A 20,157-nucleotide genomic window follows, 5' to 3' on the forward strand; every position below is an offset into this window, starting at 1 on the left:
ATGTCTTCTCGAGCTGAGCACACTCAGAATAACACCGAGGATATGCAGTTAATTTGCCATAGACAATCACATGTACAATTTATGAATGTCTGAAAAGAAGCTAACTACAATTTTATTTACATAGGATGTGACTTTGGGTGAGTACAATGAAATTACATGCAATAGTTAACAACTATAAGGCATTGGATATATCCTTGTAGTCTAGAATAAACTGTTCCTTTTAGCGTCTTTATTAAACTGAGCATTTTTTGTGTAAAAACTCTGACAGACTGATTTGTTTTGTGAGACTGCAGGCAATGAGATTCAGTTCTGAATTCTATTCCAGTCTCTTGAAGAATCAAATTCTCAATGCTGTAATTATCAAATTATCTTAACAGACGTTGTGAATCATGTTAAGGACATCTGACTTCAACTTAATTTTAGAAGAAAATGTGATCACCTGTAGAATGAAATAGCAATTTATACAACACATTGATTATTATTTTGTTAAATATTTGTAAGTTGGATGATATCTGAAAGATGCATAAGAATTTTCCGTGGTTAAAGTTAATACTAGAATGTGTTAATGTGCGTTATGAAGTCATCAGTTCCCTGTATCATTCATTTTATGATTGGGTAAAGAAGAGTTCTTTTCCTCAGTTACTTTTCTAACTTCAAACTATTCATGTTTATGGTGAAAATTATCATTTTACTTTCTGACTTTGTTTTGGGTTTAGTTGTTGCTACAATGCTGATATTCAGTCTAATAATTATTTCCATGTAACGTATATTGTTTTACTATCCCAAATATTGATGCTTGCATAACTGAATGTTTTATGCCAGTACAAATATCCAGAACAACTTCTAAGATTCTAATTGAAAAGTGTTTCTTATCAGTAGCCTCATGAGAAAATCTACTTAAAAAAAATCTCTTATATGAGTGAACATTTGTATTGTTGGATGAAATTTCTCTCAATTTTTATAAAGAGTAAGAAGTCTAGTGTAAATTATAAGTATATAGTATAAGTATATAGTATAAAGTAGCTGAGAAGCTGAGTTGCTCTCTGGCTACCAAACATTACAATGGTTTGCTCACTGATACCAGTCTGAACTCCTTTAGCTAGCTGAAGTCATCTTGGCCAGTTGAATGGTGTAATTTGGCATGCAGATCACTGAAGAACATTTCTGCTGTTATTGATGTTTTTGTAGTAAAACATTTCCAGTGCAGAATAGGAAAGTTCATATTGTAGCAAGCAATACAAATGCCCTGAAAGAATTTCCTCTAGGAATATCACTAGGTACAGAATGAGGCATGAGACTTAAAATGGCTGCTCTAAATTGCGTCCCTAGGCTTAACATGTCTGCCAACACTTCTGTTTAGAACTGTAATGAAAATTTAGGCAGTTAATGAGTAGGTGCGTCAAAAATGACAAGAAACTGTATCTCTCCGTGATCTCAGTAGAAGTGGAGGTCTGCTTTACAACCATTCAAAAGCAGTTTTTCCAGCCACCATGGACTGGCTTATGTAAATTGCTGCTGCCAGGCTTGCAAATTTCTCCCTGCATAGTCCTTCCACTTTTCTGTAGTTGTTTTGTCATTTTAAATGAAGATTTGATAACCTGAATAGATGTGTATGTGCGTACTTCATTCTGTACAGATGTTTGTGTTTTTTTCATTCATATCACTTAAAACAAATATGATTTGCCAAATATACAGTATATTAAAAAGATGACATTTCTTCCTCTGCCCTGATCATCCTTGAAAAAAAAAATTAAATAAATAAAAAAAATCCAACTAACCAAACAAACATACAATTTTTATAGTGAGAAGAATGTTTAAAAAGATATTAACTTTCCATAAGGGGAAAATACAGAAACTGAAAGCACTGTTGGTTGTAGTAAATAGTAAAATATATCAGAAGACTGTTTGCCATAGTTTTATTAAGGAAAACACAGAGTAGTCAGGAAAAATTGTTCCATTAGTCAGTATGGCAGCTGCATCAAGGTGACACTGTCAAAGAATTTATTTTCTATTATTTTGATGATTAATATTCCCTGAGGCTGCTACACAGCTTTTTAGTAGAACTATGCTAAAACTCTGTCTTTGTGGCTGATTGGATGACCAGTCATATCTATCCTACATTCTAGACAAGGTAAAATAATCATTCAGATAAAGCAATTTTATTCAATTAAAGGATTGCCATTAATGTATCTGTGTGTAGATCAAATTCACATGGAAAGATTGCAGTGAGAGTGGTCCACTCTCAAGCATGAAGACTATTTACATATTTGTCAGAAACAATCTGACATCTATTTAAAAGACTAGTATTTAAATTTATCAGTCACAGAAAACTGCTACTTCTGCTGAAGAATGTCTGAAATTGTTGTGTCTTCATAAGGATTTTAACAACTTTTTGATTATTAAAAAAAATATTTAGTGGTTTTTCAATTAATTTCAAACATTAAAGTGATTAATCATAAAATATAAGACAATATAGAAAAGCAAATGATCTGTCAATTTAAGATGCACTATAACTTTAAAACAATTTTTGGACCTAATTCTCTTTTCTCTAAATCCAATGGATTTGTCTTGGTGTAAAACTAACATATGAGATCAGAATAAATTGTGCTGTCTTTCAGTTTTGTTATTTTGTACTGAATATGGATTGAGCCAAGGCACAAATTGCTCTCTTCTCATAAAGATTTTACTAATATATTAAACCTGAAATGTTGTCATTAGCTTCATTCTCAAAAAAGTAAGCATCCATTTATCATTCTGGACTGACAAAGTGCCTTCTTCTAAAGAAAGGTCTCTTGTACTAAAATGATAAGAGATTTGAAATTACATTGGAGAGTGCTGGGAATACTTGCAAGTAGAGCTATGCTAACTTAATCCGACAGTACTGGAGCCTTTGTGGAATTTAGAGATAACAGCTTGGATCCATTTAAATCCAGTGATTTTTGGCTCAACTATCTGCTGTTCATTTCTTACAAATTCTCTTTCTGTTTTTGTTTTTTCCTCAAAATTAAGACTGTATTACTGCTTCTCATAAGAAAACTTTTACACTCATCTTTTTTATTTTTTTATTTTTTTTTTTTCCTCCCCAGAGTGCTGTCAAAATGAGTGAATCTGTTTCAAGCAGTTACTCTGTGAATCAGCCAAACTCCTCAGAGAGTGAACAGAGTTTATCTACGCGCCATTTCAATGTTACTGAACCTGTAGTGGCCAAAAGAATCTGTTTTTATAAAAGTGGAGATCCTCAGTTTAATGGAATCAAAATGGTCATTAACAACCGGTCTTACAAAACATTTGATGCCTTGCTGGATAGCTTATCTAAACGGGTCCCATTACCTTTTGGAGTAAGGAATATCAGTACGCCAAAAGGGAGACACAGCATCAACAGTCTGGAGGACCTTGAAGATGGAAAATCTTATATTTGTTCCCACCAGAAGAAAATAAAGCCTATCAATCTAGAACGGGCTAGCAGAAAGCCACTGCCCTGGCAGATCAGTAGGCCCGTCAGTGCTCGTCGTCGAGCTGTGCAATTAGCAAAGGAGAATGAAGATGGATTTGGCCATCGAGAAAGTAAAATAACAACTCCCAAAAAGATGCTCGTTTTCAAAAATGGGGATGTAAGACTCAGACGCACCATTGTTCTGGGAAAGAAAAATACACAAACCTTTGAAGCCTTCCTGGATTACATGAGTGAATTAATGCAATATCCAGTTGCAAAACTATATACCACTGATGGCAGAAAGGTGAGAATGAAGATAAGCACTGATGATTGCTCTATGTTTGCTTCTAGAATATATAATATAATATTTATATAGATGATGATCTCAGTTTAAAACCATTCCCCCTTGTCCAATTACTATCCACTCTCATAAACAGCTGTTCCCCCTCCTGTTTATACACTCCCTTCAAGTACTGGAAGGCCACAGTGAGGTCTCCATGGAACCTTCTCCAAGCTAAACAAGCCCAGTTCCCTTAACCTTTCTTCATAGTGGAGGTGCTGCAGCCCTCTGATCATCTTAGTGGCCCTCCTCTGGACCTGCCCTAAGAGCTCCACGTCCTTCCTGTGCTGGGGGCCCCAGGCCTGGACACAGTACTGCAGATGGGGCCTCACAAGAGCTGAGTAGAGGGGGACAATCACCTCCCTCTCCCTGCTGGCCACTTCTCTTATTGCAGCCCAGAACACTGATGGCCTTCTGGGCCGCAAGCATGTGTTCTGTATGACTTCATTTCAATATTCAACAACAGAGAAGGACTTGTGGTTATACCTGAAGACCTGAATCTGGAAAGGGAATTCTATGCAGAGGGTCTCTTGATGGCAAATATGTGTTAAAATTCTACATTAGGTTGGGAAAATCACCATGTCTGTGAAATGCAGTTTGCAAGCCTCATTTTTCAGTATATCTTGGAATACAAATTCAAAGACTTTATACAGGGCCCTGAACAACTTCATCTGAGGTTAGACCTTGTTTGAGCAGAGAGTTACACTAGGTGATCTCCAGATGTCTTTTCCAACATAAATTGTTCTAGGATTCTGTCCCGTTCCTCTGTGGTGGTAGGTATGAAGTACATTTGTGATGTTATCTGAATTTTCCATTTCTTCCTCCATGTTCATATGTATATCTACCTACAAAAGTACATTCTTATTCCTTGGTTGTATATTAAAAGGGAATTTTTATCTATATCCAAGTCTTCTTGAACTCTTTTTCTAGTATAATTATATAACGAGACATACCCTCATAGAGATAGGAATTTCCTTATAGGAATTGAAAAATTAATTCTGCACTGTGATACATATTTAATAGCCAGCTGCAAAGTAACGTAGAGACTAAGAAGTGAAGATATTAAAGCATGAAAGAGATAAATCTCTTACATCATTTTTTGTGGTTGCTAAGGCGGAGAACTTAATGTCATGGGTTTGTTTTTTGTTCTTTTTTTTTTTTTTTTTGCAGGTTCCTAATCTTCAGGCCCTGATATTGTGCTCTGGAGCTGTAGTTGCAGCAGGGAGAGAGCCTTTTAAACCAAGCAATTATGAATCTCTTGGGTATTCACGGCCTGCTAAATTGCTTGGAATTGCAAATCGTGTGTACCCCAAAGCAAATGCCAAGTCAGAAAGTGAAAACAGTAAGTTCTTTGAATTAATTTATATTTTTACTAATTGGCTCAACTCTCGCAGCATAAGACGTAAACCTTGACAATCTTATTGGGATCAAGGATATTCAAAAAGGCCAACTGAAACTGTTTATTTTTGTTTCAACTCATCTGTAGGAATCAGAAAGATAAAAGCGTTAATTTTCCATTTAAAATATGAGTTTCTGCTAAGAACTCAGTATGCGTACTTTCTCTCAAACTGGCTGATTTAGAACAAGGATTCAAATCAAGATATATATTATATTTCAGTGAACTTGATGGTTATTGTTATTTTAATGCACTTAATTTTATTTTTATTTTTTGGTATTACATTTAATAATAGCAGAGATAACAGAGACCCTAAAGGTTACTTCAGAATTTTAAACTATCTAAATTGATTTAACAAAACTTTTGTGCAGTTTTCAGGTCTTAGCAAATGGGAATTTAAATTATTCTCCCGACTTTCACCTTTTCCTATGTCACATGGTGAGCATAAACATGACATTCATTATAGCAGTCATCAGCATACAAACTCAGACTCTTTTTGTGAAGCCTACAGAGACTGTTGCTCTTTCCTATATCCTCATGCTTGTGATATACGCTTTTCTTTTGACTACTCAAGAAACCTGCCACTTAGAAATTTCAGTGATTGTGAGATGGCGAGATCAAGAATATGAGGAGAGAAGCTGGGCCAGCTGAAAAGCCTCAGGCTATGGGGAACTGATGGGGAAATGATGCAGCAGTAGGGCTTTAGGACATTCATGAATCCTTAGCCTTAGAGTATGCTGTAGGGTAGAAGTGCTATCTCAGGGGAAATTGTTTAATCCAGAGGTAGCATGCACTCATGATATAGTTGTATGCTATACTGTAGAGCCTAGGGTATGCTATAATTCTTTCTATGCTGAAATTCTCTATGGTAATCTTCACTTTGTCATGGAGCATGCTTCTGTATAAGACACTAAGCTTCCATTTACTTGAAGGGAATTCTTCCATATCCCTCACAGTTTATAATGTCTCTACCAAACTATTCATTTTAGTTTTTCAAGTTCTTTGACTTTCATAGCTTGAGAGCTTTTTTTGCAGGGCATCAGAAACAAGTCAAAATGAATTGGAGAAATGAGAAAATGAATTGGAACATTTTGTGAATGCAAATTCTGAAGAGTCCAAAATTCATAACCAAAACCTGCTTTGAGTCAGAAATCAAGGCTTACAATGCTTAAAAAAAGAAAAGGGGGAAAAAAAAAAAAAAAGGTGAATAGTTGAGAATCTGATAAACGTCTTTGTCTAATCCTTAGTTAACAATAAGAGAGAAAAAGTAGTTGGAGAGTCTTTAACTGAGGGGAAAAAAGCAAAAACAAAGAACAATAACAACAAAATAACACATCCCACGCAGTAATCATCACATTAGTGATTATGTCTGAGTAATTAAATTTCAGTCACTTTTTGTTTTGGTTCCATTATCTGAAAATAGAGGAGGTCGCAATTTTACTTGGGAAACATTGGGTTTGGTCTTTGTTAGAGGAATTAGTAAAAATTTTTATTTCTGGTTCATGGGAAAGCATATGAATGGGATACTCACAACACATTCCTCCTGAAATTAAATTAATTAGACACCCATCTGTATCAGTAATAATCATTAAAGTCTTAATATAAAACAGTTTGTTATTCACACAAACAAAAAATGCTTAAATTCAAGAAATATAGGTAAGTTAATATTACTTTTGTTTAAATACCTTCCTATGAGAAAAAACAGTTCTATTAAATGAAGGCTTCTATAACTTTAGGTATCAGTAACAGTTGTACATGTCTTTGTGTGGGTGTTAATGCACCATTTCACTCACACAGGCAGAACTGCTTGAAAAACAGCAATTTTTTTATTTATTTTTTTTTTTCAATTTCCTTATCTCTCATCTTGTCATGGTTACAACAAGAGGTGAGATGAGAGAAATTTGTTTTAAAAGCCAAGTTATTACAATTACTCAAAATACATTTTAGGAGCATTTAATGTGTATGCAAGCTCTTATTGGCCCATGCTCATAACTTACTGAAGTATAACAGTATTCTCATTGGCTTCACTGCATTTTAAACTGTCATCTAGTGTACTGTAGCATAAAATGCATCTCAGAGTGTCCTGATTTAAATTCAGATTTTATAAGCTGTTCAAATGCTTCAAAAATAGAGAAGTTTACTTCTCCATAGAAGGTCAGTCTAGGGGACTGAATCTGAAGCCTCTAGTCACGTATGTCAATAACACTGCTCATAGTAATGACTCATATGTTGCAGATCGTTGGATTAAGACCTGGAGAGATGTATTTATGCATTGGCTGACACATTTTAGCACTCACTGTGAGGACTAATAGGAGGTGTTACGCTAGAGATTGTTAAAGGATAGAAAAAGTATAAAGTTAGCTTAAAGCTCCAACCAGTGCAGGCGTGTGAAACTCTTGAAAAGTTCAAGGTAACCTCATCTCCCAGATGAGTACACAATGAGAACATTTATTACCTTTTTAGGCTTTGGAGCTTCAAGTAGAAATATAGCTCAGTCATTTCAGAGTCTATCACAATATTGGAAGAGAAAAAATAGTTAAAAACTTGATATTTTATTAAAAATTGGTTGCATTTTGCTCTCTTAAGTATTTCTTGAAGTTAATAGCAAAATTTTTAATTTTTTTTTTCTCTTTACTTTCTAATACTCTAGAAAATAAACTTCATTAAATTCTTTTGTACTAATTTTTCTCATTTCTTCTCTTTTTCTTTTTTCCTTTGCTGCCTGTCTACTGTCTGACCATCCGGAACCTATCCATCATATCTGTCTGCTTTACTATCAACCTACCGAATGAATTCGGGTTCTTTAAATATAATTGTTGGTAGTGAGAGCTGAAGTGATCTCTAGCCCAAGATCTCAGATATTCTCAGTTTCTTCTGGTAAAGGGTCCAGCAATGATAACAACTTGAATGATAACAACTCAGATTCTTCCTATCTTCCTGACAATCATAAAGGCATTGGAGGAAATCAGACAGTAAATGGGGAAGACTTATCTGTGGCACAGTTTGAAGATGACATTGAGAAGTCTGTTCACCTCAATGAAGATGGCAGTATGACAGTGGAAATGAAAGTTCGATTCAAAATTAAGGAGGAAGAAACTATTAAATGGACAACAACTGTAAGTCGTGCTGGCCTTTCTGATGAAAAAAATGCCACCATTTGCAATTCTGTGATGGCTGCAGAAGACTGCTTATCTGGTGTAAATGTATCAGAATGTATAAAACAAAAGGATGCTCCATTTTTGGACAGCAACGGTAAAGAAGAAGAAGAGTCATTAAAGCAACTCCATACAGAAGTCTCAGAATCAGAGTCCAATTTAAAAATGGATGCTTACAATATCTGTCAGGGGAACAATTCTGCAGATCTAGATGTAAGCAATGTACCTGAGGAAGATATCAGACCTCATTTTTATAGGCCTCCCACCCCTGGGCCAAGACGTGTTAGAAAAAAGAAAGCAGTAGTTGAAAGTGTCACCTTAGTTTCTGAGAAAGAGGTTCAGGAGAAGACAATAGGACAGTTTTCCTACAGTGAGGAAATAGAGAGTGGAGAAAATAAATCTGAGTATTGCATGGTAGCACAGTCAAGCACAAAAAAGTCAAGTGTCAGTAATCCAAAGATTAGTGAGATGAGTGACAGTGACTTATTAAAGCTTTCTACAGAGAATATAAAAGAAGAAATGCTTTTTAAAGTAAGGCACAAAAGTTATGATTTAATTGGAACTACAAATAGGAAGACGGTAGATGTATCTGATGAGCCTGAATTGGTACAGAATGTACTAGAGAAATCAGTTATGGAACAAGATACATATAATACTTTAGTATCAGCCTGCAAAGCCAACATCAGTGGTTTCATGCCATCATCAAAAACATGCAAGACAGCCAGGCCAGTTTCAGCAGACCATATTCATGAATTATGCGATATAAAACAAATAAGAAGATCTCTTAGCTCTTACATTAGATATTCAGAAATTTCTCAGTTGGAAAATGAAGAAATAAAATGCAAAACTTCTGATTTGTCAACTTTTTCTCCAGATTCATTGCATTCAGCCTGTCATGGACATAATCAGATGGAGACTGGATTCTTTCCTACTGTTAATGAAACTGAGAATCAAATCAGTGTCTTGTCTGAATGTGTGATGGCATCACATCTGTCTGATGAAAGCCAATCTGCATCTTCCCTCACTAACAAGAAGAAGAAGAAGAGAAAATCATTGTCCAGTTTTCCAGAGCAAGAGATAAATGAAAATCAAAAAGATGCAGAATTCTCAAGGATAATTAGAAGTGAAGGAATGCTTATCACAAACAAAACAACACAAGTTTCTGCAACCCAAGCTACAGATAACTGTTCTGACATGCTTCAGAAAAAAAGAAATGGATTACTTGTAAAAGACAATGATGGATCTGCCAATTCAGAGAAAAGCAAATGTCCTGAAAATGAGATATATCACCTGGATTCAGTGGAACAAAATGGAATATCATCATCTAATAAGAAACCAAGAGCTAATAGACAGTTAACTGAGGTAAAATTGAAGTCAGGCAAAAAAGATAGTTCCCTCTTGTCTGCAGAAAGTGAAGATGGCCTAATGTCAGTTGATTCAAGAACTGAAACTGAAAACAGCCAGGATGAACTGAGTCCTGCAAAGGAAGGCAAAAATCTCATGACTAATGTCTTTGAACAGACACCTAACTCAGCAATGATTTCAAATCCATTGTCAGAAATGCCTGAGGATCATAACATAGGAAAAGAAATGGAGAATGTTTTGGAAAATTTAGCATCGAAGAAAGAGAAAAAACAAAAGAAGAAGAAAAATCTGAGTAAAAGTAAAAATAAATTAAGCATGTCAGACAGCGCTATTACACTAGAGGCTCTGAAACAGGAATATTTTAAAGAGGATGTTGTTAAGCATTCACTTGAAAACTGTGTCCAAAGTTGGCTGAAAAACCTGTCACCAAATGCTGTCTTGCCCCCTATAAACAAAAAAGATGGGAATGTAAATAGCAATGACAACTGTCATTTTTCTAAAGAAAAGATTGATGCTTTTATGGATAAAGAAGATAGGTATCTTATCAATAAAGTACAGATGACTGGAAAGAAACATTTGTTTGAACATAATCTAACAAAAAAACAATTAAGGCCTCTTTTTGAATTGGGTACTCCAGAAGAATCAGCCAAACAGTCAAGCGGAAAGCAAGCTGATTCTTTGATTCACGATAAAACAACAATAGTAGAAGAAGGCAAGTATTTACTACAGTCAGAGTTTCATCATGCTTGTAAACTACACTTGTTTAATGAAACGCATATCAGTGATAAAAAGGTGTCAGAGGGTGATATCCAAGACACCAATCTATGTCAGAGAGAAAGATCTGAAGTTGCTGTTCAAGTTGACTGTACAATTGGCAATGACAAAATTGGAACTGATATTCAGAATAATTGCATGTCTAGTACTTTGCTTCATGAGTTGCAATCAACTTTGCTTGGTCTCCAGAAAGAGCACAGTGGATGCATGGAAAAAACATGCAGTCTTCCAGATCTTTCTCTGCCAGTATTTGGTTCTTCCTCCAATCTTCTCCTAGCGTGGCTACTAATTCTGAGTCTGAGAGAGAATTTGATTGGCACAATCAAAGATGATATTCAAAAAACTTCCTGTAGCTGTTCTGAAATCTTAATGCAATTACAGTTCCTGAAACAAGCAACGGTCTTAGAAAAGGTTGATGAACTGAAGGCTGCTTTCTCACATTTTCAACATTCAACAGAAAATAACTTATTACACACTGGGAAGGAACACAGAAAGCAAGATGTCACATGTTGCCATGAAAATATGCCTATATCTGAAATTCATAATGTTATATATTTGCATGAAGATGAAAAATCAGATAAATCTTGTGTTGCAAAGGACAGTTTGAATACTGAAGAAGAGTTAAAATTGTCTGGTGATTCAGAAAGCTGTTCTCATATACAGGAAGAGGTTTGTAGAGCAACAGAGGTTTCAGAATTGAGTTCTCCCAGAACAGAGTTAGATGATCAATATGCCAATACTAATTCAACTAAACATGGCCTTCCATCAGCTATAGAGCTACCTGAAGCAAATGAAGAAAAGGCTTATAACCTGCATAAAAATCCTCAAGATAACACTGATGCATCATTCATTAATGAAGAGTCAGATACTTCAATAGAACCTAATTCAACAGCTCACAGTGTTACTTCTAATGATAAAAATTGTGTTTTAGATAAGGATATTTCTGAGATAGAATGTGATGAAGATATTTCACATGTTACTACTGATAATAGGGAAGATGAGATGATTCATCTAAATTTGAATGATGAAAAAGCAAATAACCAACATAAACAAGGTGCTGACACCCAAGAAGAATATAGTTACAATGATTATTCTGTACAGGAAGGGAAGGAAGACACGGAAATTTTTGAAGAAACCTCTGAGAGGTCATCTACAAACTCTCCATTATCTTTTTGTTATGAATCTAAGCAAATTACAGAATATGATATGAGTGAAGGAGAACAGAAATTGCAGGTAGAAAAACAGGAGAACAGAACATGTTCAGAACCTTCTCAATTAAAAAAATGTTTAAAAAGCCCTGCTACTTCAGATTGGTCAGATTACAGACCAGATACTGAAGAGAGTGATTATAACTTTAGAGCATCCAGTGATTTGACCAATGAAAGTGGGGAGGAAGCAGTACTTGAAAAACATTATAATACTGGCTATGTACAAAGAACTATTGAACGACTTTATGGTAAGGCAGAAGTTGCATTTAAGCCTGACTTTCAGAAAGGATATCCTTATATATCCAAAGTGCTACAGAAAGATACTGAAGAATTCCACTCTGCAGTGGTGACAAAAAACACTATTTTTTCCCAAGAATCTAGGCCTCCTTCTGCAGATAACTTTTCACATTCTTCACTGCAATCACAAGAATTTCCAGATATCATTAACAAAGATGACACTGTACGGAAAAGAGAAAATATTTCTTTACCAACAGGACAACCTACACTTAATGGAGAAGAGACAAATTCTACTGATAACTATTCAGGAGAATTTCCAAAGAAACATAGTCACTCTAGTGCACATGCTAAAGAAGATGAGGGAGTGTTAATTGATAAAGGGAAATGGCTTCTCAAAGAAAATCACTTGATAAGAAGATCACCACCTGAGCAGACTGGGATGTATGGAAATTTGGATACAACATCAACAGACACAGTCCTTGATACTAATGGCGATGATGCTCCATATTCACATTTTGGCAATGTGAATCAGTACCCAATCCTCAATGAAATCTCTTCTTCAGAGCCTGAAGACATGGCAAGACCCTCTAAAAATTTTTGCAATTACTTCAATATACCTCACAGCAGTGATTCAGACCCTTTGCAGGATGACTTAAGTACAAAAAGCAAACCTAGTCTCAGTGGTAAAACCACCTCTCTTCCTGTAGGAAACAAAGAAAAGCTCAAACCTTCAACCACAGTATGTCCTGCTTCCACTCATCTTTCCACAGAGGTTGATACCAATTTTCCATCTTTTGCATCTGTAGAATTTAGATTGCCTGATAACAGGGTGCACCCGTTGGAGCCGCATTTGAATGATGAACCCATACAATCTCAGCCAACTGATGATAGTAATGCTAACAGAAGTGCTCTTCGGGAAGAAGATTCTCTGGATAAGCTCCATGCTATATGTGGCCAACATTGTCCAATACTGACGGTGATGGTAACACCGATTAATGAAGAACAAAGAGGATATGCTTACCAAAAAGCATCTGATATTGAGAACCAGCTAGGTCTATGTTTGTTGACCAAAAATATCGAACATTTGCAATGGTCAGGCAAAAATTTAGTAACAGGTGAAAATAATTGTGTGAACCTGAAGAACAACTTAATCAATAAGATTGCCAATAGTATTTTTAATAGGCTTAATGCTAGTAACACCCTAGATTTTATTGGTAACATTAGGATACCAATGTCTTCAACTCTGAAAAATGAGATCAGTTTAGAGACGTCATATAGCATAGGGGATGTGAAAGCAAAACCTGTGGTAATTAGCAATTGTCAAAACAATGTATCCAAGCACATGCCCTGTGATCATATTGTAGGCACAAATAATGAGCCATCTAATACAAAGCCAAAAATGTGCCAAGCATTAAGGGTAAACAGAAATCATATTGGAGAAAAATTGTCTCCCACAGTAGGGGATTCAGTAGAAACTCAATCTGAAGTACTTCTGAAATGTGGCACTTCTTTAAATATTATTGAGCATAATGCCTCTGAGAACATAAAAAATGAAAATGCCTTTCCTACAGAAGATGAAGAGGAGGAAGAAGTTTACATTTGTGCGGTTGAGAATGGATGCAGCAAACATAAGAAAGCCACATAATAGTGGTCTTGGAAGTCCTGTAGCATCTGATCAGTGACAACATTTTCCATAAACGTATTCACAAATTGAACCACTAAATGTCACATCCAATGAAATTCACAGTGAGAATACACACAGATAAATATAAATCACAATTGTATAAAATTGCTGAAATACAGATTATTATTTAGATTTTTTTTTTTTTGTGGGAAACATTATAGAAAATAAAAAAGAAACTGTTCTAAGATGATGATTTATTAGTTAAAAAGCTGCTTTCCCCTAAATGTTACCTGTATTAGTAGTATATCAACCTCTTTAGAGAAACAACTACTGCTTTTTAGAGCAAAGAATTAACATTTAAAATACTTTAAGTTTTAAATAAGATGTCTGTATTTCATGAAATTTGAGAAATGGTTTGATAGTTATCATTCAGTATAAATGCTTAGTCCTGTACTTAATCAACTGTAATGTTTAATTTGAAAAGAAAATTAGGAAATACTATTTAAATACTGTATTGCAATGAAAAGCAGGAATCAGTATTCATGTTAGTTTTATATAGTTTAACATTATCTCAAATAGCAATTTCAGTTTTTAAAGCCAAATTCAGAGTAATTAAGTGAACAAAGAAGTCTTTCAGTCTATTTCTAGGAAGGTCCAGACTCCAAGTGACATTTGCCTCTTTTATCCTATCTGGTAGGATACTAGAAAAGGATCATACCTATTCATTACATAGAATTGCACGGGAACTGTGAAAGGGAAACTGTGCATCAATGGACTTCTTGATTGCTATTGCCATATTCCCTTCAAAGGCAGCATCACTTACTCCTGAAACTATTCTATGTACTTTATAAGTGTTAACTGTGTGGTGTTTTTTTAACCTCTGTATTATGTTATCCGTGTCTTTTCTTTCATCTTTCTATAAATATGAAGTACTATGAGAATCTTTGGAACATTTAATATTATTGTTAATATTATTAATAATAATGTGTTTCAGAGTCTGTCAGTCTGTTATCAAATTATTTTAGATACTTGTTTACAGCATTTCTTAATATCCTGTGTATGTAGTATGCATTTATATGTGGTTTACAATTTTCAGTAAATGGTTTTAAATATAAAATTGGAGAAAACACATATATTGTGATTTATAAGAGTATTTCTTTCTTGTTATTTGTTTTTGTTTTACTTTGTTTAGATTTTAATCCTTAATACTGACTGCACATTTAATAAATGTCAATAAAGTCAGCATATCTGAAGGAGGAAGGTGCTATTTTTTCAGTTAGAGAATATGATTTTGGTATTCTGTACTATTGGAAGCCGTGACTGGACTAACTGGCAGATCTATGCTGCCACAGACTGGGCTACAGTTATTCAGTTATCCAGACTGGGGACCTAATCGAAGCCTGACCCAAATACCTTTTGGCTCATGGGCCTTGATTGTCTCCTTTTGGCAAACAGGGAACATGGAGGAGAAGCAGAATCAGGATCGGGAGTGTGAGGGGGTTGCAGTACAGGTAGGGAAACAAACAGCTCTTCAGTTCTTTTTAGGAGGCTAGTGGCAGGTATATTTCCTCATAAATAGCTGATATGTTTCTATCTTTTGAAGAGGTATTATATACTTGTAATAAATGAAATTTACAAACCTGATGCAATCCTGATTACATGCCAAGCAGCTGTGTGCTTATCTGATGACACTGGCCATGATTCTGATGTTCTTCCTCCCATCTCCCCATTTCTATTTCTCAGCATGTTTTAGAACTGCTCCAAATGGAGAGTCTCAGTGGTATTTTTTCATCCTTTTACATATCAGTGCAGAACTAAAACCTATGGATGAATAAATAAACATTAAAATCACTCAAATCTGACTAAATGCCATATTGCATGCTGTGTACCAGAAATAATGCCTAAAGGTTACACAGACAGTTATATACATGACTTCATCACTTGCAGTTTTTAAGATGGATTCACATTCACCCTACATGAAATTCATAACACCTTAATTTATTCCAATGTTCCAGAGCCTTTAATCATATGCAGTGTTACTGAGCAAACCGAGAACTCAGGTGAGATGTGGGGCACGGCCTCAGGTTACAATCAAGAGAGACCACAGCAAGTGGTGAAATTATCATTATATTCACTGAAGATCTCTTCATTTCTGTACATTAACTAGAATAGAAGGAATAAAATGGTCAGTTCAGAGCAGGAGGACAAAAGGTTCACAGAGGTGTTACATAGGGCTTATATATTCATTAATGATTCAGAGAAGATATAGAATATTAAGTAGCTGAGATATGCAGAGAAAATAAAATTGCTTTTATTAGGTAAGATTGAAGAGAGACCTTCAAAATTCTGATGACTGAAGGAGGGAAAAACACCATGAGGAGTAATATGAACTACTTATACATAGCTTAATTCTGTGAATTAATTGCAAAATCCATAGAGAGTCTTTCTGAATGAGTCAGGATGAAATATATTTGGAAGTGACAAGCATATCAAATAATGTGTTAAGAAAAGAAGAAAATTCTGCAGGCATTTAATGGCTTTATACAGATTATGCCATTCTTCTGGAAGGAATGCAGTTTTGTCTTACTATTATTGAAACGAGAAGTATCAACTATCTCTCATCTTTTCCTTCTACATAAGACAGTCTCTCCATTTCCTCTAATCATAATGTTTGTCTTTCTTGGGAGTTATTCTAGTTTCAGTTTTATTTATTTATTTATTTATTATTATCATCTTGAATGGCATTGCCAGAACTTATTGCAACATTTAGAAGACTGTGACTCTGAATTCTTCGACACTGATCGGAAATTTTCTCTATTGAATTTTTTTCTCCTGGTGCATCTTACAGTCATATCTATGCAATGTATTAGTGATTTTCTCTATTTTTTCCCCTTTTTTTCTTTTTTTCTAACTGATAAGTTTACTATTTATAACATTATGCCTTACTTGTATTTTTAAAATGCATTTCCTTAGATTTTTTTGCTGTTGCACATTTGTTTTTTTTTATACATATCTGTATTTTCTTATCCTCCAATCATATTACAGAAGCATTGCTATGGAGTGTATTGATGAAAATATGAAATCCAGATAAATCTCTGTACAGATTCCTGAGTGATTTACTAGTATCTCTATAAATGAGTACCCCTCATTTCAGTACAAATTTATAATCTCCCATTTAGTTAGTTAATTAGCTTGTTACTCTGCATTCCTGTGCTGGTCCACCTTTCCATTTTTAAATACTTACTTCTCATATCATATTCAGATATTTTAGAACTTCTTTAGTTTTTTGTGTATGCAAAGACGAATTATTTTGTTTGACATGTCATCCTTGATCTAAAATGAAGAGACATGGATTTAATGGGTGGATTACTTAGTGATTAAGGAATTGGCTGGATGGTTGAACTTGAGTTCTGGGTTCTCAAATTCAGTGTGTGGTGTATGTAGTCTTTCTCTATTTTTTTCTCTTTTAATTTGTACATTTATATAACATTTTTGTGGTTTTGTTTTTATTTCAATGTTACATTTCAACTTTCAGTACATTTGACTTTATTAATCTGTTCCTTTATATTTTTATATTTGCCATTTGAAAGCTTATTTCAAAACTTATTGGTGTTATTTTTTTTCCCTTTTAACTTAAAACGAACCAGTTTATTATTTCTTATCTTAGGGATATTTTTTGCATCTATTTGTAAATAGTATAATTAAAAAAATATATTCCCCAATAGTTCATTATTTGAGGAAAAAATGTATTGATATACTGATTCTATCTCTTAGAAATAAATGTTTTCTACTATTTAGTAGGATTTATTCTCATAAATTAGGTAGTGTCTTAATAATACACTTTTGATTTTGACTAGCATTGTCTATCCCATTCCAAAGTAAGTATGATGCAAGCAGATTCTGTTTCATTTCTTCTTATCCATGTGTGCTTTTGTAGCTTTTCTGAAGCCTACATACCTCACTTATCTTTTAAGAACCATGTTGTGTGCCCCGGTGGCGCAGTGGTTAAAGACGCCGCCTTGCAACACTGGGGCCCGGAGTTCGAATCCCCCCTGTGGCGCAAGTGGTAGAAGTGCCGCTCTGCTACACAGAGGCTCGAATCCCGGGGGCTGGACTCGATGATCTCTAAGGTCCCTTCCAACCCGCACGAAACTATGAAACTATGAAACTATGAAACCATGCTGCAGGTGTGCTTGCTTCTTCAGAGTTTGTTACCTCTGAATATGCAGATCCATGTTTTGTGCTAGTAATAACTGCATGTCTTCATTTGTGTCCTCCTCAGTATTAGATGTTTCCTTCATTTTACTGTTCAGAATCCTATATTATTCATTACTTTTTCTACATTTATCAGATGTTCTGCTTATGTGCATTAAAACTACCTGTAGGGAATGAACAAGTTCAGTTACATAATACTTGAAACCATGCTTACTAGTCATTATGGTACTTTCATAATCTCTCTGGCAAAACAAAATGTTTACCATGAATACATTCCAAGATATCAAACTCTTCTTCACATCATGTGTGAGTAATCAGATGATTTTTATCATCTTACATCACCTTTGACTTCTATTTTAGAATTTCAGAGAATTCGATTTTCCCCTAGCTGATCACTTACTTCAGCCTGCTAGTGGTATTTATTCATTCAACCAGTAGTTTTGGCAGTAGTGTTTGTTTCAAAATAAAGAACATCTGGTGAACGTACTATTTTCATAAAGATCCTCAGTTTTGTAAATTAGCTTCTAGCAATCAGGGTATTCTGTGTTTTTTGAGTTTGTTTGTTGCTGTTGTTTGTTTTTTTGACCTGGTATTATGTTTTCCTGTGTCATCTGTTTCTATTTGGACTCCAATGACACGACCATCATTTCTTCTTTTTCTAAGGCTGACTTTCCAAATTTTTCTCTTAGACATCATGTAGTACAACAATGATGTTCCTGTTTTTCTCTATTATCTTCTTTGCTGTTACAGGATTTTGTTTGACTCACCCATTTTTCAGGCTGTATCATCAGCAGGTTTCTGCAAAGCCATGCAGTTCTTGTTATACTAGATACACCTGCATAGAGGGACTTTGATGGTGTACACTTATCCAAGTTTGTTAGTTATAAGTGAGATTAACATGTAGGTTCCCTGTCATGCCTCACAGGAAACTGGGTGAAGTATAGAACTGCCTTGGTAATAGAAACAGCAAGCTAAATTCCGCTGTGAACAAAGGAGATTACAGCAACTTTTAAGAAGGGTCACAAAAGTTGTTGGAAAATGTGATTCTGTGAATTATTTCTCTTCCTCAGGCCTAGCAGTTAGCACTTATTCACTGTACTTCTAGTTTAATGTGTTGAAGCTGTAGCAATTCTTTTAAGGATGAAGTTTAATCTAATGCTAAGAGTAACTGCTTTGCAGTTCATTATTTAATAATGACAAAATTGTTACTTATAACTGTATATACAATATTTGAGTACTCACAGTATTGTTCAGAAAAATGCTACAGTGTCATCTCTCGGGTAGTGGTGTACACTCCAAAGTCAAGGTAATAATAACATAATTCAGATTCCTGCACCTAAGTAATATATCTTCTTTCATATTATGTGTACATCCTCAAAAATTTTACTTTCTACTTAGACCATTTTTGGTCATAAATCTACAAATATTTTTCAAACAAATAAGTAAATACCAGAATGCTACTCTAGGACAGATGAAGTGGAAAGAAAAAAAATAGCAAATTTTAAGTAAATAGGTCATAGATCACAGTTAGTCCCCAGGGTAAAATTTTAAGGTCACTGTTGACCTTCAGAACCATTCTGTTTTCAGTGCTAGTCTTCAGCTAAAAGAAAATGTTGTAGATCTTGTGAAGGGAAATGCTATTTGGAAAGAGAGAATTATAGGAAAGAAAGTGGTTTTATGCTTATTAGAGCTGACAATTGACTTCTCTGTATGGTAAGACTGACCCGCTACAGCAGTATTATTATGCTAAAGCTGAAGAATTAGTGTCTGGTATCCAGCAGTACCAGAACACCTGTATTTACAAATAGCATACTACATATTTCAAATGTTCATAATTTATCTAGTAAATGCAGTTTTTAAAATTTTTTTTATTTTATTTTTATTTTTTTTTAAATGAAAGTAGTTCTTTGTCTCATAAACCCCAGCTGATAGTATACTCTAGAAATTCACTGATCTTCAGTGATACTACTGTCATTTCAAGATAATGGATGATTCAGGCAGAGCTGAAATCAACAGATCCAATGTTACAGTATTATACAGTCTTTCCTAAGACATATTTGTGTAACTGATGCTAATACATGTGTCGTTATTGAATAGCTCAGATATGTGAAAAGATTCATGGCAGTTTCATACTGAAGTAAAAAATATTCACGCTGCTGCATTTCAGGACTGGCAGTTTTGTCCTCAAAGATGAAGCAAGGACTCTGTTAATGACTTACTGACTCTTCACTCAAAGTCTGGGGAACAATATCTATTTTAATGGTTTCTAATTCTACACCACTGCAATTCCCAAAGAACGCATGATTTATGTACTAGCATAATGGCCACACAGAACAAAATGCTTATAGCAAAAGCTTGACTACAAGCAGAACTCATAGATTCTACCATCAGACCTCATTAGAGGTTAGAA

At 34.7% G+C, this 20,157-nt stretch overlaps 1 protein-coding gene across 1 annotated transcript in view; it reads left to right on the forward strand.

Annotated features, from left to right (window-relative positions):
- The window catches only part of RP1 (RP1 axonemal microtubule associated), a 187,865-nt gene that overhangs the window by 18,604 nt on the left and 149,104 nt on the right, over positions 1–20,157 (forward strand). Inside the window, exons 2-3 of the mRNA XM_015855578.2 lie at positions 3,087–3,737; positions 4,944–5,115. Coding sequence (XP_015711064.1) covers positions 3,087–3,737; positions 4,944–5,115 — 823 coding nt within the window. The remainder of the gene's footprint in view (positions 1–3,086; positions 3,738–4,943; positions 5,116–20,157) is intronic.

The sequence above is a fragment of the Coturnix japonica genome, chromosome 2 (genome assembly GCF_001577835.2).
Source record: "Coturnix japonica isolate 7356 chromosome 2, Coturnix japonica 2.1, whole genome shotgun sequence".
NCBI lineage: Eukaryota > Metazoa > Chordata > Aves > Galliformes > Phasianidae > Coturnix > Coturnix japonica.